Genomic DNA, 26122 nt, shown 5'->3' on the forward strand with positions numbered 1-26122 from the left:
TGTATTTAATTATTCATTTTATTAATGTGGATAATATTATTAATATTAAAACCTCCGAATGAATGGAGCATCTGCAAACAAAATGAGCATTTGATCCCGACAGAACCTCAAAGCTCAGCTGCTCCCTGGGACAAAATTTCCCTTTCTGCTTTTCCTTCTTCTTAAAAATCCAAAAGGCTCCAACGCTGCTGGAGCAGCTGCCGTTGATGTCACCGCCAAACTTCTGCTAAAAAAGTGAAATTTGGTTAAAATCTCCCCGTTCTCAACAGCAACGTTTGCCAAATCGGGGTTTGAAAGGAGCGGGAGAAGCTGATCTTCAAACCCACCTGCCATGGAAGTAAAATACAATTAAAAATCGTTTAATAAGAATTAAAAATGGTTTCAAAATAATGAATAATATTTTTTTTTTTCCAACTGTGTTGGAAAACACAGTTCAAGCCTTGTTCTTCTAAGTTAACCTGTTCCATTCCCATTTAAAAAAAGAGAAATAAGAATTAGTTCACACGACAAGCTGTTGTGACAAAAAAATGGAAAGTCTCTAAAAAGAGAAAAATGTGATAAACACATGCATTAGTCATTAGCAGCCAATAAGCTGAGTTTCACTAATTAACTAATTAAAGCCATACGCTCTACCCTCTAATACCACATAAAAATGAACCATAAATAAAAATTCTCCTGTTCTACACAAACCCCCCACGTGTGTCTGTCTGTTATGGCACCTAACCATAATTAAGTTAATTAATTAATTTATGGCTAATTAATTAATTAACGACTGAGATAATACAGGGGAGAGCACTGCCAAGGGCAGAACCCCAAATCCAGGGGCAGGACCCCAAATCCAGGGGCAGGAACCCAAATCCAGGGACAGGAACCCAAATCCAGGGCCAGGAACCCAAATCCAGGGGCAGGACCCCAAATCCGGGGGCAGGAACCCAAATCCAGAGGCAGGAACCCCAAATCCAGGGGCAGGAACCCAAATCCAGGGACAGGAACCCAAATCCAGAGGCAGGAACCCCAAATCCGGGGGCAGGAACCCAAATCCAGGGGCAGGAACCCCAAATCCAGGGACAGGAACCCAAATCCAGAGGCAGGAACCCCAAATCCAGGGACAGGAACCCAAATCCAGAGGCAGGAACCCCAAATCCGGGGGCAGGAACCCAAATCCAGAGGCAGGAACCCCAAATCCAGGGGCAGGAACCCAAATCCAGGGACAGGAAAACAACAGAGGGAGCAGCAGGGCTCACCCCAAACCTGGAAGGTGCTGCAGACCTGTCCCAAATCATCCATCCCATCCCAAATTCCTCATCCCTGTCCCAAATCCCCCATCCCATCCCCAAATCCCCCATCCCATCCCCAAATCATCCATCCCATCCCAAATCATCCATCCCATCCCCAAATCCCCCATCCCATCCCCAAATCCCCCATCCCTGTCCCAAATCCCCATCCCTGCCCCAAATCCCCCATCCCATCCCCAAATCCCCCATCCCTGTCCCAAATCCCCATCCCTGCCCCAAATCCCCCATCCCATCCCCAAATCCCCCATCCCATCCCAAATCCCCATCCCTGCCCCAAATCCCCCATCCCTGCCCCAAATCCCCCATCCCATCCCCAAATCCCCCATCCCTGTCCCAAATCCCCATCCCTGTCCCAAATCCCCATCCCATCCCCAAATCCCCCATCCCATCCCCAAATCCCCCATCCCATCCCCAAATCCCCCATCCCTGTCCCAAATCCCCATCCCATCCCCAAATCCCCCATCCCATCCCAAATCCCCCATCCCATCCCAAATCCCCCATCCCATCCCCAAATCCCCCATCCCTGTCCCAAATCCCCATCCCTGTCCCAAATCCCCCATCCCATCCCCAAATCCCCCATCCCATCCCCAAATCCCCCATCCCATCCCCAAATCTCCCATCCCATCCCCAAATCCCCATCCCTGTCCCAAATCCCCATCCCATCCCCAAATCCCCCATCCCATCCCCAAATCCCCCATCCCTGTCCCAAATCCCCATCCCTGTCCCAAATCCCCCATCCCTGTCCCAAATCCCCCATCCCATCCCCAAATCCCCATCCCTGCCCCAAATCCCCCATCCCTGTCCCAAATCCCCATCCCCAAATCCCCCATCCCATCCCATCCCCAAATCCCCATCCCATCCCCAAATCCCCCATCCCATCCCCAAATCCCCATCCCTGTCCCAAATCCCCATCCCTGTCCCAAATCCCCCATCCCATCCCAAATCCCCCATCCCTGTCCCAAATCCCCCATCCCATCCCCAAATCCCCATCCCATCCCCAAATCCCCCATCCCCAAATCCCCATCCCTGTCCCTCCTCCTCCTCCTCCGGCTGATTTTTGCAGCAGTTAATGAGCAGTAATTAATACCCAGGCAGGAGGAAGCAGAGCAGGGTTCCCACTGCTTGGAGATGTTTATTATTAATTCCTCGTTAAGCCTTGTTGGATTAATCCCTTTCCAATTAGCCCATGCTGCCAGGCACGATTCTTGTCATTTCTTGGGATCATCCCGGTGCTTTATTTCCCTGGGATGGGCGGCGGGGGCGGCTCTCCCAGCGCTCCCAGGAAGCTGCTCCCGCCTTCCCCAGAGGGAACAAGCTCCAGGCCACAGCAATTCCTGGTTTTTGCAGCAGAGAGCGATGACAGAATCATGGAATGTTTGGGATCTCATCCCATCCCCTGTGCAGGGACGCCTGGGGCACTCGCAGGGATTTGCTCTGGATGGAATTCCTGTGCCTGAACATCTCCCTGCCCCTGTTCCCCAGGTGGGAATGCTCCTCCTCAGACATTCCCACATGGAAACGCAGGGAAAAATCCTCCAGCTCTGCCCTGTGGCCAAGAGTTCCCCTCATTTCTTTAGGAAAACGCCACATTTCTGTCCAAAGCTGCATGATTGCATTTCATTGATGCCCTCGGGCTGGGCTGCAATGGAATTATTCTGCTCCGGGGCTGTGGGGAAAAGGGGAAATGAAGGAGGAGAAAAGTGGGCAGGAGGGGCTGGAGCAGGGGAAGGAAAGGAGAGGCTGAGGGAGCTCAGGTGGCACCTGGGACAGGGACAGGGATGGGACAGGGATGGGACAGGGATGGGACAGGGACAGGGACAGGGATGGGACAGGGACAGGGACAGGGATGGGACAGGGACAGGGATGGGACAGGGACAGGGATGGGACAGGGATGGGACAGGGACGGGACAGGGATGGGACAGGGATGGGACAGGGGACAGGGACAGGGATGGGACAGGGACAGGGACAGGGATGGGACAGGGACAGGGACAGGGACAGGGATGGGACAGGGACAGGGACAGGGATGGGACAGGGACAGGGATGGGACAGGGACAGGGATGGGACAGGGACAGGGACAGGGATGGGACACGGATGGGACAGGGACAGGGACAGGGATGGGACAGGGACAGGGACAGGGATGGGACACGGATGGGACAGGGACAGGGACAGGGATGGGACAGGGACAGGGATGGGACAGGGACAGGGACAGGGATGGGACACGGATGGGACAGGGATGGGACAGGGACAGGGATGGGACAGGGATGGGACAGGGATGGGACAGGGACAGGGATGGGACAGGGACAGGGACAGGGACAGGGATGGGACAGGGACAGGGATGGGACAGGGACAGGGACAGGGACAGGGATGGAACAGGGATGGGACAGGGATGGGACAGGGATGGGACAGGGACAGGGATGGGACAGGGACAGGGACAGGGATGGGACAGGGACAGGGATGGGACAGGGACAGGGACAGGGATGGGACAGGGATGGGACAGGGACAGGGTGGCCTTGGAGGGTTTCCCACCCTGAACCATTCCATGATCCCATCATCCAGAATTGGGGCTCTGGGCACCTCCTTCCCACCCCAATAAAGTGGGGAGTCCATCACCAGCCACTTTAAACAGCACTTTAAATACTTTAAATGAAAAACCAGCATTTTAAATACTATCACTTTAAATAACAGTACTTTAAATAACACCTCTTTAAATACTTTAAATTAAAGCCCAGCATTTTAAATACTATCACTTTAAATATCAGCACCTTAAATAACAACACTTCAAATAATATCACTTCAAATAACACCGCTTTAAATATTACCACTCCAAGAAATAGCAGGTTAAGTAATATCAGCTAAAAAACCACCACCTTTCCATAATATCCCTTTAAATAATATCACTTCAAAAAAAAATCACGCAAAAAAAAAAATTTTCCCTCAAAAAAATATAGCTCCCCTAAAAAAAAAAAATCACTCCCAAAAAATGCCACTCCAGGAAAAATCTCACTCCAGAAAAACACCAGCTGAAATAATATCACTTCAAATACTATCACTTAAGTACCACCACCTTAAATAATACCAGTTTAAATAATTAATGTTTTTAAACACCACTTCCAGGGCCATTTCCTCCCCTTGGAGGGCAGAGCAGGAGGAGGAGGAGGAGGCAGATCAGCCCCAAATCCCCCTCCCCAAAGGCTGAAGGGTTTCCCTGGGGTCTCCCGGGGGGAAACGCAGCCATGAGGAAAAAAACCCCAAAAAACCCAAAAAAAACCCCAACTTTTGAATGGAGGAAGAAGCAAGGGGCTCCTTGGAGTAAAACAAAAGGCAGGAGATGGAATTGAGTCTCCTGGAAATTCCAGCCTTTCTCTGGGAGTTCTCAGCTCTGGAGCAATCTAACAAAATGATCTCGGTGCTGCTCCCCCCCCGCCTCCATTATGTGAATATTGTGAATTTCGGGCCGTGCCCCACCAGCTGTGAGCAAATAACACCAGAATATTCCATTTTTTCTGCCATTTACAGAACTCCCCATTCCCTCTCCTTTCGTGAGCAGAGGGGGAAACGCTGGAGTCACCAGGGGCGGTCTCCCAGCAGGGAAAAATCAACTTTTCACCTCATCCACGGGGCTCCAGGAGCTCCTGCAAGCTCCGGTGGTGCTGCTGAGCTCCCCCACGAGCCCTGGGAACGGGAAGATTTCATTTCCATGGGTGGGGAGGTCACGCAGCAATCTTTTAGATAACTTGCAATAAACTGCCTTGAGACCCAACAACAAGAGGCTGCAGTTTTTCCTTGGATGCACGGGCTGGAGGAGAGACTTTTCCACCACACGAGACCCCAAACCAAACCTGGGTTCTCACATCCCATCTCATCTCCTGGGGGGCTGCACCTTCTTATTTGTAAATCAGCTTTTAATATACACCCGGTCTCGCCTGCGAGGGTGGGGGGAACCCCAATACAAACGTGTACACTCCAACAAATATCCAATATCTCATCTATCATATTAGAAATGGCACAAATTACATCTACTACACAGAACAAAGGGAGCCCATTAATACCTGATGATGCCAAGCCGCCCTAAATCCATCCCCGGTGCCAGGAGCTGGAATGGGATTTTCCCCTGGATGCCAGCCTGGCTCGGAGCTGGATCTGCAGCCACTGCAGCATCAGTTCCTGCCTGCAGGGCTCTGCTGGGAAAGGGCATTTCCCACTGCAGGGGATCGGGATCCAGGGGTTGTCCCAGGGCAAGGGCAGAACTTGGAGCCTGCTCCAGTTCCCTCCCCACCCGCTGCCAGAGCCAAGGGGAGCAGCATGGGGAATCTGCAGCTTTCACCAGGATTTGCTGAGTTTCTGCTGCACAGAAGGAAACCTAAACCCCCATTTTATTGTCCAGGAATTCACTAAATAGAGAGATGATCCGTAGGGGAGAAAACTCCTTGTGGCACCACCTACCACTTCTGTTTCCCCAAAAAGACAAACGAATCCTGGAATGCCCTGAGCTGGCAGGGACCCACAGGGAGCACCAAAGTCCATCCCAACATTCCCAACCTTTTCCTGAAAGCTTTGTCCAAACATTCCTGGAGCTCTGGAAGCCTTGGGACTGTGAGCATTTCCCTACCAGCAAAGGCTGGAATGACATTTTATCTCATGTTCTTACACCAACACCCACACGACTTCCAGGGAGTTCTGAGCAGGTGGAAGTTCAGTCTGGAATTGCTCATGAACCATGGAAGGACCCTTGAGGATTGGTTTAGAGGGGAACACGGAGCTGCTGAGTTGAGAGTTGGACTTGATGGCTTTAAAGATCTTTTCCAACTTTAATAACGCGGTAATTCCACAATTCTATCAAACTCTTCCAAGCCCTGGGATCCTGGGAGGTGCCAGGGATTGATCCCTGAGCCCAGGGCTTGGCCATCCCTGTCTGTGGCCAGGACAAGGCTCCCTCCATCCCTCCCTCCATGAATTCTATCCATGAATTCCATCCATCCCCCCCTCCATGAATTCCCTCCATTAATTCCATCTATCCATCCATGAAATCCATCTATCCATCCATGAATTCCCTCCATGAATTCCATCCATCCATCCCTCCATGAATTCCCTCCATGAATTCCATCCATCCCTCCATGAATTCCCTCCATGAATTCCATCCATCCATCCCTCCATCCCTCCATGAATTCCCTCCATGAATTCCATCCATCCCTCCATTAATTCCCTCCATTAATTCCATCCATCCATCCCTCCATGAATTCCATCCATCCTTCCCTCCATGAATTCCATCCCTCCCTCCATGAATTCCCTCCATGAATTCCATCCCTCCCTCCATGAATTCCCTCCATGAATCCCATCCATCCATCGTCCATCCCATCCACGGATCCGTGGTTAAGCCGTGCTCAGCCCCGGGGAGCTTTGCTTCCCAAAAACCCAGCTTTGCTCCCAGCCAGGGAATCAGATGGAGGCTCCTGAGTTCCTGTCCTTCAGCCCTGCGAGTGCCTCAGAGCTCCGGCCCCTGCAGCTCCTCACAGGGAACTGCTCCAGGGAATCCCTGGCGTGTCCATAAAAAACCTCGGGCAGGGATCACAGAGCAGTTCTGCAGCTGCTGCGCTGAATCCAAACTGTGTTTGCTACCTGAAAAACACGGATTAATCCCCCAGAAAAGCCAAGGTTTGCTCTGGATTTCATCGTCATGGGGGCCTGGAATGCAGGATGGGCAAGGAGGGACACCCCAAAAACCTCCTCTGGTCCAACAAATCCAAGCTGATTTGTTCCAACTGCTACACCATAAAATAACCTCCAAAATCCATCTCTAAAAATATCCAACAATATTAGAAATCCGTGTGAAACGTTCCTGGCAGTGCCGTGCTCCTGGCTGGAATGAATCCTGAATCCTTCTGGTTCACGGGGGCCAGCTGCTGGCTCTGTCAGGCAATACTGCAGTGATGGATACCCAAAGGATGTGCAGGGCAATCAGGCTCTGCCCCTGAGGGCACTAATTGGGTTAAGCTCATTAACAAACCCTTCAGAGCAGCAGCCTGGGCACAGGGAGAGCAGGAAATGCAGGAGGAAAGGAGAAGGGGGGAAATGATCCCGTGCAAAGGGAAAAATTCCAGGCTGTGGATTGTGCCCTTCATCTGACACCTTCAAACGATTAATGGGAATAGAAATGTCACAGAAACGGAGGGATGTGGCATGATGGAAGTGCCATCATCCTGGAATGGTTTGGAGGGACCTCAAAGCCCACCCAGTGCCAGCCCTGCCCTGGCAGGGACACCTCCCGCTGTCCCAGCCCTGCCCAGCCTGGCCTTGGCACTGCCAGGGATGGGAAATCCTGGGGGAAACCCATCCCAGCCCCTCCCCACCCTGCCAGGGAAGATTCCTGCCCAAAATCCATCTCACCCTGCCCTGGGCCACTCCCCTGGTCCTCTCCTCCCCTGGTCCTCTCCTCTCCCCCTCATTTGCAGCCATTACCAAAGGAGAGGGCTGGATTTGCTGCCCCTGCAGCAGAACAAAGCCCAGAATTCCAAATTCCAGCAGCACCAGCGAGAGATTTTTCCTGGAGCCAGCTCTGAATGAATATTGGCATTAGAGGCAATCCATTATCTATCATTGAATTCATGTCAGGGTCCATGGGCAGGGAAATCAATCCATGCAAATCAATCCATGCAAATGAGGAGCTCCTGGATTTCCATGGAGCCTGGAGTGCCACCTCTCCCCTCCAGTTTTCCCTCAGCTTTTCCTGTGTGTGTCCATCATTCCTGAGCTGGGATGTCCCCTCCAGTCTCACTACAAACTGCTTGCAGGGATTTGATTAATCTAAAATCCTGGGAAATTTGCTGTAGGGAGCTCTTCTAAGCAATGCATTTTCTGATGGATTGGGAAGCCAAGGTTTGCTCTGGATTTCATCGTCATGGGGGCCTGGAATGCAGGATGGGCAACGAGGGACACCCCAAAAACCTCCTCTGGTCCAACAAATCCAAGCTGATTTGTTCCTACTGCTACACCATAAAATAGCCTCCAAAATCCATCTCTAAAAATATCCAATATTAGAAATCCACGTAATGCTCACCTGCAGACGTTCTGGGAATAAAGCCGGATGTTCAACGAAGCCCTGGAGTCTGGAGTTGAAGGAAATTCCATCAGGGTTTAGGGGACACCTGATGCACCCTCAGGGTTTGCCCCAAGCCCTAAAAGAGCATTTCCCCCCAGCTGCTCCTTCCCTGAGCTTTATTTGGCACATTAGCTCAGATCTCCAGGATTATTTCAGATTCCCATTCCAGCTGCCAGCAGGGATGTGGGGTGTGCCAGCTCCACCAGGGCTCAGCTCCTGCCATTCCCAGCTGTGCCCACACACAGAGATTTGTAAACTCATCAACAGCCCCGTTAATTAAAGGCTAACCTCGATTGGAATCACTTGAGGAGCAGCCCCGTGTTCACAGAGCCACAGCTGCAAAATCAAAATCCCAGGACAAGCAGGGGAAACAGAGCAGGGATTTTTTTCCTTCTGTCCCACCTTTGGCCTGAAGAACAGAGGGGTTCCAGCCCCAAATCCCAAAGAAATGAGGAAGTTTTCTTCCAAAGGTCGGGTCCAGCTGGCTCAGACAAAGCTCATCCTCCAAGAGCTCCCCAAGCCCACTCAGGAACACGTGGAATAAGCACAGAACCCCAGGATCCCTCCCAGCCCACGGAGTCCCAGCTGTGCCTCATCCCCACCGGCCCAGCCCTGGGTGCCACCTCCAGGTGCCACCTCCAGGGATGGGGATCCACAGGATGGGCATCCAGACCTCCGTGGGCACTGCCAAGCCCTGAACTCCCTTTCCATGGAGAATTCCTCCTGGTGTCCATCTGCAGCTCCCCTGGTAAAAGCTGACAGGGAACACCGAGACCTCACCCACCTTGGGAATAAATTCAGTCCACGAGAAGTGAGGGATGGAGGTGCTTTTCCCAAAGATTGGACTCTGTTCCATGGAATCCCAGATCAGTTTGGGCTGGAAGGAGCCTAAAAACCACCCAGCCATGGGCAGGGACTCCTCCCAGCCCTCCAGGGAGCTCCAAGCACGGTCCAGCCTGGCCCTGGGCACTGCCAGGGGTGGGCACCCGTGCCAGGACCGAGCCGTGCCAACCAGGCACCAAACCAAACCACAGCCTGGAAGGTTTTTATCCCAATTCCCAACATTCTGGTGATTTATTAAAAAAAATATGAATATTGATCTAGTACCAGTTTCCAACTGTGACGGACAAAAACTCCCTAACAGTGTAAAGTTAGGAAGTGTGTGTTTATTGTGTGTGGGATCATTCCCAAATCCACACTGCAGCTTCCAGGTGATTGCAGAGCCCTTTTATCCATCCAAGTATTGAACACCCAAAATACAAATACAAATTCATCAGTTTGGTACATCCCATTCCCAAATCCATACTGCTCCTTCCAGGTGATGACAGAGCCCTTTTATCCATCCAAGTATTGAATACCCAAAATACAAATACAAATTCAGCATTTTGGTACATCCCATTCCTCACTTTGTGTATTTGTCCCTTGAAAAGGGTCGGTGTCCCTTCCATGGGAGGGGTCCCAAAATGAGGAAGTCAATGAAGTCTTCCTCCTTCTGACCTTTCCACCTTTCCAATGCCAATCTGACAAATGAACTCTTGGTAGAACTCCCATTCCTTGTCTTCAGTTGGTTTCAGAGCAGAGGAGCCCCACAATTGTCTGATGTTCCTAAAAGCAATTTGTCAATTTATATTCTTCATTATCAACCCAGCTAACTCAACATTGTGCTGACAAGCAATCAGTTATTAGTTAACTACAAACTCTTACCTCCATCAAGGCCTACTCATTTATTTTAATTAACTCTAGTAAGGCTCATCTCTAACTGAAATCTTAGCTCCTCTAAAATCTCTAAATTCCTTAAAATTTACGTTTCACCGAGGCAGCAGCGTGGTGGTGCTGACCTCCAGTGAGAGATCCCCGGGCACGGGAGGGTTCCTGGGGTCCCCCCCAGCCACTCAGGCAGATTCTGGGAAACTGCCCCCATAAATCCCCCATTTTGGGATGTTTTCCATAAATGTGTCCATCACTGCCCTTTCCCCACTCAGGCTCACAGGGGATTCTGTCCCCCAGAAGTCCCCCCAGGACTGGAGCAGGGAATTCAGCAAGTGAAACCAAAACAGGAACTGAGGCTTGGAAATGCCAGCCTGGAGGGAAGAGCAGAGGAGCTCCTCCCACCAAAACATGTCAGAGTTCAAGAAAAATTCAATTTAATTCTCTCTCTCCCCGAGGAAAAAAATCATCAACCCAGCAGTGGGGGGAAGCTTTGCCTTTGGATCCTCAAAGAGAAACTTCCCTCAAAGTCTCCAACCCTTCTCAGGGAAAAAAATGCCCCAACAACCCCCAAAGGCAACAACAGAAGCCTCAACAAGCAAAAACCACAGGTGCCAGTGTCTGGTGGAAGGTTTTATTTAAAAACACTCAAAATTCACAAGTCTAAAGGAAAGCACCCGGGCACGCCAAGCCCTCAGGGCTGGATCAGGAACCCAGCAAGGACCAGTAAAACCAGCACAGCTCATGGGGCAGGGAGAGCCCAGCTCCTGCTTTGCTTTCCCACATTGTCCTTCAGAATCCAGAACTTCCACCCAAAAAGTCCCTCAGGAAAAATGAGATTTTTCCAGGGATATCAAAGAAACCTCCACTGCGAAGTTTCTTTTAAAACCAACTTTTAGGACTGTGAGTTCTGCTTGAATTAAAAATATTAAATGAAGGATGTCCTACATCAAATGCAGCATTTTTGTTCTAAGACTCCTTTCTCTGCAGCCAAGCACAGGGCAGAGGCTCCTGAGCTTTTTGTGGCACACGGGGATTCCCTGGAGCCATCCCAGGAACATTCCCCGTTCCTGGGGCTCCACGAACCTCCTGCTCCTGCCCTGTAAGGCAAGATCAGCTCCCTTCATAAATTATGCAATTACCTCGAGGAGTAATTAACCCAAAGCAAACTGCACTCTGCAGGAGCTCTGGGAGCTCCCTGCTCAGCACAGAGCTTCCCACTGAAACCACGGGAAAATGAGGAGTTCCACCATGGAATTCAAGGCTTTTCCCTCTGGAAGCAAAAATCAGTTCTTGCTTTAACTCTTTTTATAGTTTTCAGTCATTAACTCTTAAAAATAAATCAGTTTTCACATTATTCAGGCTTGGAGAGGTCATTGCTGCTCCTGCCCTGGGATAAATTCCAAGGTGAACACTTTTTGTACTTCTGGAACTGGAGATTCCTCTGAAATATTCACCTGGCAGCTTTCTCACCTTTTCCTCTCAGAAAAACCAAAACACAGCAATAAAGGTGTCCAAGAGGAGAGGCTGGAAAAGCCCCACCTCCATGCAGGCTCACGCCAGCAATTTAAGGATTGAATTTTCCCATTTCACACCCAGAGATGAAATCCTGACTCAGCTACTCACGGAGTATTTGAGCCAGGATCTGGAGCAGGTACTCAGAGGTTCCAGCAGAGCCACAATTCCCCGTCAGGATCTCTGCACTGCCCAGGAAGGAGGAGTTTTAGGCAAGATCTGCAATCTAGGATCTAGGCTTGCAGCAAAGCACGGAGCATCTGCTGGTGCTGGGCTCTTGGCCCAGGAAATTCACAGTATTCCTGCTTTTCCACAGGGCCAAGCTGCTATTTCAACACACTTCTGTGGGCCAGGGTGGAGAAACAGGAGGAGTAATGAGCTGGGAGCTGCAAAAAAAATAAAATTAAGAATTCCTCAGCTTCTGAGGTAGGCCAGCCTTTGATTCCTTTCCTTCATTCAAATTTAATTACTGGGAGATTTCTTTCTGAGAAAAATCCCCGGAATTTCCATCAGAGGTGGAGCTGCTGGCTGTTAAAACCAATTCTTTAAATAAACCCCTGATTATTCTGGTTTTTAATTGTCTGTGAAGTTGTTGGTGATACCTGAGCTCCAAGCTTGGACAGGTATTTATTCCTTAAACTAAAGGCATCAGCTTTTGGCAGCAATTTTGCCAAATCATCTTCGTTCTGCCTTCTGAGCCTCTCCTGCTCTTCTGCTCTGCAAAAGAAAAGTGGCAGAAAGGTGTTTGCCCTGAGGGAAAAGCCTGCCCAGCAGGGAATGATTGGAATATTATTCAATCTTCTAATATTGTTATTTTAATAGCTAGGAAATGTTTTGGGGTATCAGGTGAATGACCCTGAGAGGTGCAGGGATCAATAATTCAGTGGAAAGAAAGAGAGAGGCTGATTTCTGCAGGTTCCTTTTATTTCATTCCAAGATTTCAGTAGAAAGAGAAACCTTCTGGTTTTTCCCAGATTACAACGTGCTCAGGGAGCTTCAGTAACAACTTCTGTATCTATTAAACAAACTTTCATCCTTAAAAGAAACATTACAATACAAAGAGAATCGAGAAGGCAATAAAAGACCGCTCAGCAGTCTCAGAGTTCAGAAATCTACCCCAAAAAAAAAAGTCCCTTGAGCATCTGTGGCTCTTTTTGCATTGTGCTGGAAGGACACAAGCCCAGAGGTGTAAATACATTTAAAAAGTGGTTTTTGCATTGAGACAGTGACAGAAGCAGCAGCAGGGAGCTGTTGGGAGCTCTGGGTGAGAACACAAAAATGATTTTGATCAGAAACTCCACCCTGTGAGCACAGGGGGTCTGAGCTCAGCTCCACTCCAGGTCTGTGGGGTGGCACAGCTCAGCCAGGCCCTCAGCCCAGCAGAAAAAATGGGAATTTTGGCATTGTTAGAGCAAAGCAGGAGCTGAGGCACTGCTGGAACCCCCAGGATCTTCCAGAGAGCTACAGAGCAACCTCAACTCTGCTGCTGGCAGCTGGGGAGGTGCTGGAGCTCGACCTGGGATGGGCTTTGCTACTCAACTTTCCTTTCTGAAAGAAACAGGGGACAACAATTACTGCAAACCCTGCCTGGGGCAGCCCAGACCCCACAGAATCCCTGGAATTGTTACACAGGGGTGACAAATATTGAAATGGCACATCCCAGATCCCACAGAATCCCTGGAATTGTTACACAGGGGTGACAAACATGGAAATGGCACATCCCAGACCCTACAGAATCCCTGGAATTGTTACACAGGGGTGACAAATATTGAAATGGCACATCCCAGATCCCACAGAGTCCCTGGAATTGTCACCCATGAGTGACAAACACTGGGCTGGGACATTTTAACTCCCATCAGTGCTGTGATTCAGGCTCAAAGCACATTTTCTACCACACTTCAATTGTGAGACCTCTGAAATAAAGGAAAGCAGAGAGGAAAAGTGCCAGGGAAGGACACCTGGATAACCTCAAATATTGACTCACAGGAGGCAGGATATGAAATCCTAAAACACACTGAAAGTAAGAAAATAATTTCTCCCATCTGATTTCTGTTGGATTTATCTGCTTGATCCCTTCAGGACAAACAGTTCCCAGGGGCACTGACATTTGCTGGCTCTGTACTTACTCAGAAGCAGCTGCTTTTTGCACTTTTGCCCTTTTCTTTGCAGACCAGTTGAGATCACCACCTGTAAGAGCAGCAAGGAGCACTCTGAGACCTTTAAAATTGGGGTTTTGTGGCTTTGGTATGAAAATTCCCCCCAGGAGTCCTCAGAGCACTGAGGAAGCAGAAGGATGATTTTACAGAAGTGGAAAGTGAGGTAAGGAGCAGCTGCAAAGCCTCACCTGTGAGGTGGTTCACAAAGTACAGCATGACCACAGCAATCAGTGACACTGCAAAAGGAAAGGGACATTTTGAGCTGACAATAAATGAACAGGTTGAACCCACAGCCAAGATCTTCATGGCAGCTGTAACTCAGGGCTCTCTGCTTTTGCAAATCTCCCTGTGCTCACAATTCAGAAAGGATTTTAAACTTGTAATTCACACTTTAAAAGCATTATTTGTCTATTTTCACTCCATTTTTTAAACACTGGAACTCTCCACACTTCAGGGAAACCCCAAGCACTTCACTGGCTGTGAGTTCATCCCAACACTGCCCCAGCTGACACCTCTAAAAGAGGACTGGTTTCTGTTTCCCAGGAAATATGAAGCCCAAGAGCCCCATGAAGCCTCCTGAGCCCATTCCCAGCGTGTTCCACACTCACAGCAAACACAGGCACTGAAGAAGACCTCCAGGAACAGGTATCCCCTGGTGTCCAGGATCATGCCAGCTGCTATGGCAATCACTGCCAGGCCCAGGTTCTGGATGGACTGCATGCTGGGGCAGAGCAGAACAGCAATGATTGCTTTTTCCAGGAAAATGGATTTTCATTTCTCAGGAAAAGCTCCTCAGTGGTGCTGAGCCAGAGAGAGGAGGAGTTTCTCCCATTTGCAGGGCCTGGGGAAGGTAGGGCTGGGCTCTGCAGAGGTTCCTGTGCCTGTCCCAAACCCCCTGCCCCAGGGCAGGCAGGAATTCCTGTGCCTGTCCCAAACCCCCAGCCCCAGGGCAGGCAGGAATTCCTGTGCCTGTCCCAAACCCCCTGCCCCAGGGCAGGCAGGAATTCCTGTGCCTGTCCCAAACCCCCTGCCCCAGGGCAGGCAGGAATTCCTGTGCCTGTCCCAAACCCCCAGCCCCAGGGCAGGCAGGAATTCCTGTGCCTGTCCCAAACCCCCTGCCCCAGGGCAGGCAGGAATTCCTGTGCCTGTCCCAAACCCCCTGCCCCAGGGCAGGCAGGAATTCCTGTGCCTGTCCCAAACCCCCTGCCCCAGGGCAGGCAGGAATTCCTGTGCCTGTCCCAAACCCCCTGCCCCAGGGCAGGCAGGAATTCCTGTGCCTGTCCCAAACCCCCTGCCCCAGGGAAGGCAGGAATTCCTGTGCCTGTCCCAAATCCAGGCTGTCCCAGAGCAGGCAGGAATTCCTGTGCCTGTCCCAAACCCCCAGCCCCAGGGCAGGCAGGAATTCCTGTGCCTGTCCCAGCCCCAGAGCAGGCAGGAATTCCTGTGCCTGTCCCAAACCCCCAGCCCCAGAGCAGGCAGGAATTCCTGTGCCTCCCCCAAATCCAGGCTGTCCCAGAGCAGGCAGGAATTCCTGTGCCTGTCCCAAATCCAGGCTGTCCCAGAGCAGGCAGGAATTCCTGTGCCTCCCCCAAATCCAGGCTGTCCCAGAGCAGGCAGGAATTCCTGTGCCTGTCCCAAATCCCCAGCCCCAGGGAAGGCAGGAATTCTGCTGCCAGCCTGCAGGAGCTGCAGCCAGGAGCAGGCTGGCTCTGCCCAGGTTCAGCTCCAGTGTCAGGGATCAGGGGGTGGCCTGGGGCCCCTAAAGCTCCCCCACATCCATGGCAGGGACACCTCCCACTGCCCCAGGGATCCAGGGGCAGCCCCAGCTGCTCTGGGAATTCCCTCCTCAGCCTCCCAGGGAACAATTCCTAATTCCCAAAGTCCCAACTAAATCTCTCCCCCTTTAGTCCCAACCATTCCCCCTTGTCCTGGCACTTCCTGCAGGCTCCCTCCACTGGAATTCCCAATTATCTCCCCCTGGCAGTGGGGCCATTCCCAGTGTCCTGCCCCCTCCAGGCCCTGTCCCCAGCCCCTCCCAGGTGACCCCAAAGCTTCTCCTCCCCTGCCCAGCTCCCATGGGATACTCACAAGCCATAGGCAGTTCCCAGCTGGTGCTCGGGGACAACAAAGGCCACCATGGGCCACAGGGCACAGGCCAGCAGGGAATAGGCCACCCCCAGCAGGCACTGGGGACACAGGACAGCACACAGGGTCACCCACACTCAGTACATCGAGAGACCCCCTGCCCTTCTCCACAAACACCCCGTGCAATGGAATTCCACACAAATACCCACGCTCGGGACTTCTCCCAGGAACAACCCCCAAAGAAAACTCTGTTCATTTAAATTCATTTCAGTCAAAGGGCCTGACTGAACAGCCAGAGCTGCACCTCACTGGAAAAATGCTCGAAAATCCAAGTTTTTCACCCCTGCCCCCACTGGTGAGCACCATAATCCTCAGCTCCAAGCAAACATTTCAGGAAATCTGCCCTCAGTGATGCAGATTTTTACTGAGGTTCAATCCAGCACATCACAGACAGTTTGAGTCATTGTAATAAACTTTAGAAATAAATTAAAAGAATAATTCTTAGGAGAAAAGTGAGTAGTTTGAATAATAGTAATGAACTTCAGGAATAAACTAAAAGAATAGATTTTTTAGGAGAAAAGCGAGCATCTGGCACAGGAATTTAGTAATGGAGTGAGGAACCTTTTCCACCTCACAACACACAGAATAATTCACTGCCAACCCCATTGCTTTCTTTTGTATTTATGAAACGAATATTTGCTATTTTATTTCTGTTTAGCTCTAAATCCCAGAAATAGAGCTTTGCTATTTTATTTATACTTATTTTTATTTGCTATTTTATTTCTACTTAGGTCTAAATCCCAGAAATAGATCTTTGCTATTTTATTTCTATTTATTTTTATTTGTATTTTATTTCTACTTAGATCTAAATCCCAGAAACAGATCTTTGCTATTTTATTTCTATTTAGGTCTAAATCTCAGATACAGATCTTTGCTATTTTATTTCTATTTATTTTTATGTGTATTTTATTTCTACTTAGGTCTAAATCCCAGAAATAGATATTTGCTATTTTATTTCTATTTAGGTCTAAATCTCAGATACAGATCTTTGCTATTTTATTTCTATTTATTTTTATTTGTATTTTATTTCTATTTAGGTCTAAATCCCAGAAATAGATATTTGCTATTTTATTTCTATTTAGGTCTAAATCTCAGATACAGATCTTTGCTATTTTATTTCTATTTATTTTTATTTGTATTTTATTTCTATTTAGGTCTAAATCCCAGAAATAGATATTTGCTATTTTATTTCTATTTAGGTCTAAATCTCAGATACAGATCTTTGCTATTTTATTTCTATTTATTTTTATTTGTATTTTATTTCTATTTAGGTCTAAATCCCAGATATAGATCTTTGCTATTTTACTTCTATTTATTTTTATTTGCTATTTTATTTCTATTTCTTTTTATTTGCTATTTTGTTTCTACTGAGCTCTAAGCCCCAGAAATAATCTTTGCTGCTGTATTTCTGCTGAGGACTGAATTACCATGGCTATCCAGGGGTTCCAGAAGGTGAAGGCCAGCATGATGTGCGAGGCCAGCGTGGTGACCACAGCACACAGCACCCAGATGATGTTCTTGCCAACTTTATCCACCAGCAGGCCAAACACTGGGGACATGGGGGCTGAGATGATGTACACGATGCTGCAGCAGAGGGAAATTCAACATTTAACACCCCCAGAGTTCTTTGTTAACTCTGAGGCTAGAGAAAAAAACACCCCCCCAAAAAAAATCCCAGTAATTTAGAATTTCCAAAAGGTTTGAGGACACGGAAGTGCTCGGCAGCCAAGGAAACAGTGACAGACTCAGGGCCCTGCAGGTGATTTCTTGTGGGGTTTTACTAAATTCATCCTCAAACCACCCAAATGGAGTTCCTTCAGTGTTGTTATTAAACTCCTTCTATCACTCAGAAAAGAATCACTAAATATTAAAACAAAACCCTTCAGAGCTTTTTCTTTCCAGTGTGAACATCTGTTTTTAATAAAAAACCACATCCACATTTCCCAGTTATCCCTTAAGTCGTGTGAAATTATTTCTCCACCTAAATGCAGCTCACAGGAGATCCCAAATCTCTTCCCACCTGCCCAGAGCTCAAAAATACACCCTAAAACCTGGCACTGTTCCTTGTTCAATCAACCACAATGTACCTGTTAATTGCACTGGCTTCTTGAGGGGAAAATTGGAATTTTTCAATAAAGAAAACCCTGAAGGAAGAAAAAGAACTTATTTAGGAAAATGCAGACTTGAAGGGTGTGAAATCAAAATGAAGTTAGACAAAGACATGAGAATCTCATTTACAAAAATATTAAATAGAGCTTTGACAGAAACATCCCAGATTCTCATTTAGAATTTATTTAGGAGCTTGCTACCAGAGTCCATAGATTTTAAATTAAGAATAATTTAAATTACACTTTGGGGAACACATAAAAAGTCCATAACCAAGATTTAACCCAAATAATGAGGTATTGGGCTGTAAATATGGAAGGAATCCTACAGGACCCCAAATTCCAACCCATGTTTTAAACTTGCATCAGGAAATCAAACGTCCCTCGTGCTCCTGAGCTCTGACAACTCAGAGCAGGAATTCCCTCAGAATGTGAAGCTTTTAAGCATTTTGGTGAAAAGCTTGGCCAAATTCCAGGAGAATGGCTGGAAAAGTGAGTGGCACTTACTTCCCAAGGCCAATGAAAGGGAAAACTGCAGCGTAGTAACAGACACAGATGACAAAGATGAGCCACAAGGACAGGGAGAAATCCTTCACATCTGTCAGCTTGATCACTTCTCCTGCACAGGGAGACACAGCCTGGCTTCAGTCAGGGTAAGAAACCTGGAGCCATCCCCACTGCAGAACATCCAGCTGATCCCAAATCCCTCCTAAAGCACAGCCCTGCTTGGAGAGTAAAGGTCCCCTCCACCCCAAACCAGTCTGGGATTCCACTGGATCTGAAATTTAGTTTATTTTCCATTGGCCTGAGCTGTCCCACGTGGAGAACTCAACCCACCACACACTGACAGGGAGGAGCTACATGGTTCTGCACCCCTGCTAAAGGAAATCAACTCCAAAAAAAGCACAGAACCAACAGCACAAACTGGTGCAAACCTTGGTTTTTATAAATAAAGCAGCTGGCAGTACATCTGCCTGTTGAGCTGGTGTTTAAAACTAAAACTCCATGTAAAAATGAGCTAAAAATGATGATTAGCAGTGTGACAAGGTTAAGCAGCAGGCACTGAGTTAGCTGAAATGCAAACCTGCCTGGTGCAGGGCAGCTGGAAGGGTCTGCCCCAGCACTCACCTGTTTTGCCCTGCTCTTTACAAAGCAGCTTCTCTGCTCTCCTGTCCAGGTAAGCCAGGATTAAAGCACAGCTCAGGGAGAAGAGGCAGGTGACCCCACCTGAGGAAGGCAACACCACATGGTCAGCTGACAACTCGAGCAGTAATTTGGTTTTCCAGCCCAGTTAGAGCAGTTTTTGCTGGACATCTCAGGCACGCCAAGTTTACCACCACAACTCAAGGGTTCAGGTGTAAAACAGAACCTGACACGTGGCACACAGCTGCCTTGGAGCACAGAATGTACACGGATTTATTTTATTTAGAACATCACCACCACTCCCCCTCAGCTCCTCATCTGCCCCTTGTAGGAACAGAAACAAACCTGGCCTTATTCCCAACACCAAAATCTCCATGCCCGTGGCTCTGAGGGAAGAGAACACACCCCAAAATTGTTCAAATTTCCCTTTTACAATCAGATAACCACAGGCAAGCTTTGACACTCCTCAGAAAACTTTTCAAGCCTGTCCTTTGCCCAGAGGATGTGAAATATTTCACCTCCACAAGACACAAACTTGAATTTGGCAGCCCCAAAAATGCCACAGCGTTTCAGAAGCTGCAGTAACCTGAGAGAAAATGAGAATGTGATACAAAAAGTGTTGGAATTTTTCTTCCTAAGCTCAAACAGAGTTGTGCTGCTTTTAAGTGGTGAATAAATGATCTTAATTAATAAATGCTTTTCAGTGATTAATAAATCATGAACACCAAGCCAGAACATCACTGACCTATGAGCAGAGCCAGGCCGAGGGTGCTGGGACCAGCGTAGCCCAGGAGGTCCTGAACTCTGGAGTAGATCCAGCCCATAATATTCATGTTCACCGTGCTCCCCTAGGCACAACAGAGCCACGTGAAGCACCCAGCATTTCCCAGCTCCAGGGATACACCAGGAGTGTTTATTATTAAAATGCCACCCAGGGAACAGCAGGGGAAAGGATCCAAGTGATTCCAGGCTGGGCTGGTAACAAATTCATCAACAACAAGGATGTGACACCACAAACTGAAATTTATCCAAGGCTGCAAGAGTTTTCACTTATGAGTCCTGTCCTGATTTTTAAGTGTTAAGTTTTCTTTTACAGTTCTTTTAAAAGTTTTAAAGTTCTCATAAAACTTCTTTAGCCTTCTGATAATGTTTCCATATTTGAAAGTCAGAGCTCCCACACAATTTCATGTATAAATAGAATAGTTTACACATTTCTCTGTGGGTGGAGAGAAATGATTGATTGATCTTTGGAGCAGTGTGGTTGGAGAGGTGGTAAGTCCATCCTCCAATCCACGGTCACCTTTGGAATTCTATCAATACCAGATGTTTGAACAAAACTGGGTCTTTTCTCTTTTGAACTTCCCAAGCTTCTGTGTGCTCATTTTATGTCCAACAGTGACACGTGGGAAGTGCATAAACCCACGTGCAGGAGCTCATAAAAAGAGCTGAATTTAACCAAACAGGATTCCCAGCTGACAGGCACCAGGAAAAAGCCCCTTTTCCCCTTTTTCTGCCCCAGGGTTGCCACCACGATGAACATCCCCCAGCCCCACCACAGCTCCAGCAGGGTTAAAAACCCCCGAAAGGAGCCCTAAAAGGAGGAGCACGGCCTCTCTCTCCGTGCCCTGGTGCAAACTCACAATCCTGGCCATGCTGAGCTGCAGTCCAAACACCAGGTTCAGCTCCTTGCCCTTGAACCAGCTCACTGCATAGGTGTTCTGGGCCACCGCCAAGGACTCGCCACCAATCCTGGAAAACAAACACAGCATCTCCAAAGCAGCAGGAAAAGCAAAAAGGGCCTTGGCAGGAGCACAGTTCCAGAGAAACCTGCAGATTTTAGTGCATATCCACATATACAGGGCAACAGAAATCAAAGATTCAACAATGGAAGTGCAGGGATTGAAGAGTAATTGGTGGCTCCAGAGGTTTTGATTCAGCAACGCCTCAAGTCCTGGTTTTGGTTTTCTAAGTTAGAAAAGAACTGGAGATCTTCTATTCCTCAGCTTCAGAGGTCTCAGAATGCAGCAGTTTTGGCTCCAAGTGGCAGCACTTTTCTAGGAGAGCTTTCTGGGGTTATTTTTGCAGTTGGCCTTACCTCAAAGAGCACAACTCTGCCCTTCCAGACTCACCCAAATACGAATCTGCCCACTTCCATCAGCCAGAACGTATTGAACAGCGCTCCCAGAGCAAAAACCACCTGCACAGCAGCAAAGGAGAATGGTAATTGTGCATTTCAGGCATGCAACAAGGCAGGACTGACTGAAAACAGCAACAAAAATGCTTTTCCCTTCCCCTTCCCCTTTCCAATCCCTGCTCTGTTTGGGTTTTGCTGCCTCTGCTGTTCAGCATCTCCAGCCTGGCCCACCCGGGACTGTGTCAGCCACAAGCAATTTCACATCAAACAGATAAAAACATGGATCTTTCCCACAGTCTTAGCCATTCCAAGGCATATAAAAAACGTGGATCATTCCCACAGTTTCAGCCATTTCAAGGCATATAAAAAACGTGGATCATTCCCAAAGTTTCAGCCATTCCAAGGCATATAAAAAACGTGGATCCTTCCCAGTTCCAGCCATTCCAAGGCTCCCTTGGCCAGGCTCTCCCAGTGCAGCTCTCACTGCCTCAGGTGAAACACAAACTCCAGACCTTCCCTCCCTCCCTGGACTCACCTGCCCCACACACACGAAGCTGCTGAATATGACAGTGCCCAACCTGCAAAGAGAATAAAATCACTTCGTGCACAGCCAGAATCCTTTTTTATTCCCCTGCAAAATGCTATTTGAGATCTGCACAGGGAAACAAGGGGAGAGGTGGGTGGGCAATTAAAAGGTCTGTGTAATGAACTGTGCAGCTCAAGGATTCCCATAGAGAACAGGTAGTACAAGGTGTTGTTTTTGAACCAAATTTATTTAAATTATTTACTTTATTTAAATATTTAAATAATAAATGTATATTATTTAGATCATATTATTTTATTTAAATTATATTTTTATATAATACAAATATATATTTATATACTTATGTTTATTATATAATAAATTTATTTATAATGCAATAAATATAAATAAAAAATATTATATAATATAAAAATTAATATAAATATTATATAAAAGTAAGAAATATACTGGTTAAATACTATTATTTATATTTATTATATTTATATAATGTAATTATAATTACATCTTATAATTCTAATTATAAATTATATTTATTTTAAAAATAATAATTTTTCTTGTTTAAATTTATCCTATTAAAATTATCCATTTAAATAATTTATATTATTTAAATTATATTAAATTACTTAAGTTATTTAATCACAAATTATTTAAATTATAAATTTTCAAACTATACTGTTTGAAAATCCTAGCCTGTGTAGGGGAGGAATCCTGAAGAGGTTTATTACAACCTTGAACATAAAGTCTCTATAATTTAAGTCTCAAGCTGAGCTGCAGCTGCAGCTCACGGCTGCGGGCACTCACCTGACCCCAAACACTCACCAGACCCTGAACCCCAAACACTCACCTGACCCTGAACCCCAAACACTCACCTGACCCCAACACGGAGCCCAAACACTCCCCAGACCCTGAACCCCAAACACTCATGGGACCCTGAACCCCAAACACTCACCAGACCCCGAACCCCAAACACTCCCCAGACCCTGAACCCCAAACACTCACGGGACCCTGAACCCCAAACACTCACGGGACCCTGAACCCCAAACACTCCCCAGACCCTGAACCCCAAACACTCACGGGACCCTGAACCCCAAACACTCACGGGACCCTGAACCCCAAACACTCCCCAGACCCCAACATGGAGCCCAAACACTCCCCAGACCCTGAACCCCAAACACTCACGGGACCCTGAACCCCAAACACTCACCTGACCCTGAACCCCAAACACTCACTGGACCCCAGCATGGACCCCAAACACTCACCGGATCCCAAACACTCTGTCGATGAGGAAGCCCCCGAAGAAGCAGAGCACCACGTTGGGCCAGGAGTACCAGGCATAGAGAGCCATGAACTGGGCCGTGTTCACCTTCATGTCCTGCACACACACACACACAGTGCTGAGAGCCTGAACTGGGCCGTGTTCACCTTCATGTCCTGCACACACACACACACACACACAGTGCTGAGAGCCTGAACTGGGCCGTGTTCACCTTCATGTCCTGCACACACACACACACAGTGCTGAGAGCCTGAACTGGGCCGTGTTCACCTTCGTGTCCTGCACACACACACACACACAGTGCTGAGAGCCTGAACTGGGCCGTGTTCACCTTCGTGTCCTGCACACACACACACACACAGTGCTGAGAGCCTGAACTGGGCCGTGTTCACCTTCATGTCCTGCACACACACACAGACAGTGCTGAGAGCCTGAACTGGGCCGTGTTCACCTTCATGTCCTGCACACACACACACACACACACACACACACACACACACACACAGACAGTGCTGAGAGCCTGCAGGGACACAGCAGCCAGGAGCACCAGAAAATGGCATTTTCTGTAAGGCACTGAATTCCTGATGGGCTGGGAGGGAAGGCATTCTTCTGCTCCAAGCTCAGGAACACCTTCCACTATCCCAGGGTGCTCCAAATGGGCGCTGCCAGGGAGCTGGGGCAGCCACAGCTGCTCTGGGCACTGCCAGGGATCCGGGGGCACCCCGTGCAGAGCCTGCCCACCCTCCCAAGGAACCATTCCTGCCCAAATCCCAAACGCCATCTCCCCTGTGCCGGCGGGCAGCCCTTCCCCGCTGTCCCGTCAGCCCATGCCCACACAGAATCTCACCGTCCGTGTTTTTCAAAGCGCCCTGACAGCGACTCACCCGCTGGACCTGCGTCTGCAGAGCGGCCGGGTTGTCATAGCAGAAGTAGCTGCCTGCAGGGAGAAGGAGACGCCTCAGGGCTGCGTCCCGGCCCTCACACCCCACACCCCCAAGGGGCCCGTCCCGCACCGAATCCCAGGAAGCACATGAGGGCCAGGACGAGCAGGCGGTGCGGGAGGCGGCGGGGGTCGCAGGCGGCGGGCAGGGCGCGGGGAGGGCCCGGGGAGCCGCCGCCGCCCTCGGCGCCATCGGCGCCCAGCAGCGCCCGCTGCTCCTCCGCCATGGCGCCGCCGCACGTGACCGCCGCACGTGACGCGACCGCCGCACGTGACGCGACCGCCGCACGTGACGTGACCGCCGCACGTGACCCGTTGCCATGGCAGCGGCGGGGCCGGGCCCGCCGGGGCCTCCATGGAAACGGGAGCGCCAAATAAACGTTAAAAACGCGGAAACTGGGAAAAACGCCATTTAAAAAGTTTAATAATAATAAAATGGTTATAAAAGTAGTAACATAATTTTAGTAATAAAGTTTAGAGTTAAGACAATTACAAGACAATAAAAAGTAAAGAATTACATACTTCCGGATTCTCTCGGACACTAAGTCAGGAAAAGCATGACTTGTGAACAAGGGAATAAGCTTAAATCAATAAACTTGTTGCATGTTCATAAATCCTTCATGGTTATGCATACATTCTATTCTAAACAAGAAACTCTGTCTGTTGTATGTCAACTGTTTCCTTTAATTCCCGTGGCCTCTTTGAGTCTGAGCAAGGCCTGAAGAAATGAGTTTATTCTGGTAAGAATCCATAAATCCCTCTTCTTTGGAAGATTCAGGTGTTCCTCGAAGCGAGTATCTCATCCTAAATAAAAACAACCCCTCACATCCATAGTCTCTATTTTAACATTATGTTGGAGCCTAAAACTACATTTAACACACTACTTAAAGAGAATTAACATAACTTTCTAGTATTACACATCTAACATTCATCGCAATATTTGTGAAAAGCCAATTATAAAATACACATTTTTCACAGAAACTGTGAAAAATAAGCTTCAGTTTCCTGGGAAAAGGTAAAAAAGTTTAAGGAAAAGTGTGAAAAATGCAGATTTTATATTGGCTTTTCACTAATATTACAATGAATATTATATGTGTAATGTTAGAAAGTTGTGCTGTATGAATTATCTTAAGTAATGTGTTAAATATAGCTTTAGGTTCTAACATAATGTTAAAATAGAGACTATGGATATGGGGAAAGTTTTTTTTTTTAGGGATGAGATACACTTTGAGGAACACCTGAATCTAACAAAGAAAAGGAATTTATGGCTTCTAATCAGAATAAACTCATTTCTTCAGGCCTTGCTCAGACTCAAAGAGGCCGTGGGGATTAAAGGAAGCAGTTGACATACAACAGACAGAGTTTCTTGTTTTAAATAAATGTATGCATAACCATGAAGGATATATGAATATGCAACAAGTTTATTGATTTAAGGTTATTCCTTTGTACACAAGTCATGCTTTTCATGCCTTAGTGTCCCAGAGCATCCAGATGTCCATAATTCTTTTTTTTTTATTGTCTTGTAATTGTCCTAACTCTAAACTTTATTACTCTAATTATATTATTATTTTCATAACCATTTTATTATTAATAAAGTTTTTAAATGTTAAAAACCAAGTGATTGGCGTTTTTGACAGTGGCAGATCCGTACAGGTGCCCTCAGCCTGTGGCCATTGGGTGTTATCCCATGCCAGCAGGCATTTTAACATGAGCACACTGATACCAGCTATTGCACTAACTTAATTAAACAGAAATTAAAACTGTATCTTTGTAGCAAACTTATTTTAACACCCCACACATAAAATCCATTGTAAAAAGCCAACATGGTAATTTGTATCTGTAATAGAAATGGAGGTGGAAATGGAAGGGGGGAATGGGAAGGGGGGAATGGGAAGGGGGGGAATGGGAAAGGGGGAATGGGAAAGGGGGAATGGGAAAGGGGGAAATGGAAGGTGAAAGTGGAAATGGAAAGTGGAAATGGAGTTTGAGGGCCAGGCTGCAAGCATCCAGGGAAATGCAAAGCTTGTGGAATTGCTCCCTTGTCCTATTTTGGGTGTTAAAGTCGT

At 48.0% G+C, this 26122-nt stretch overlaps 1 protein-coding gene across 15 annotated transcripts; it reads right to left on the bottom strand.

Annotated features, from left to right (window-relative positions):
- On the bottom strand, positions 1 to 24298 carry MFSD1 (major facilitator superfamily domain containing 1). 15 transcript variants are annotated; one of them, XR_014957261.1, is made up of 19 exons: positions 24130 to 24298; positions 24001 to 24053; positions 23100 to 23212; positions 21832 to 21874; positions 21292 to 21359; positions 20803 to 20911; positions 19908 to 20010; positions 19148 to 19246; positions 18527 to 18638; positions 18002 to 18058; positions 17342 to 17498; positions 15858 to 15955; positions 14378 to 14490; positions 13958 to 14005; positions 13740 to 13800; positions 12216 to 12330; positions 11725 to 11999; positions 2383 to 2629; positions 1 to 226 (listed from the first exon to the last, which is right to left on the bottom strand). XR_014957261.1 is itself a non-coding variant. In XM_085587441.1 (17 exons), exons 1-17 carry the CDS (start codon positions 24281 to 24283, stop codon positions 11940 to 11942), a joined length of 1563 nt encoding a protein of 520 aa, XP_085443567.1. In that variant the 5' UTR covers positions 24284 to 24298; the 3' UTR covers positions 10719 to 11939. The 15 variants fall into 15 exon arrangements, 8 of the variants coding, with proteins under 8 accessions (XP_085443569.1, XP_085443568.1, XP_085443573.1 ...); XR_014957259.1 differs by having other exon boundaries at positions 1 to 223; positions 2383 to 2961; XR_014957256.1 differs by having other exon boundaries at positions 2383 to 2961.
- Positions 24299 to 26122: the final 1824 nt, after the last annotated feature.

Source organism: Lonchura striata, chromosome 9 (assembly GCF_050655825.1).
Source record: "Lonchura striata isolate lonStrDom1 chromosome 9, ASM5065582v1, whole genome shotgun sequence".
Taxonomy (NCBI): domain Eukaryota; kingdom Metazoa; phylum Chordata; class Aves; order Passeriformes; family Estrildidae; genus Lonchura; species Lonchura striata.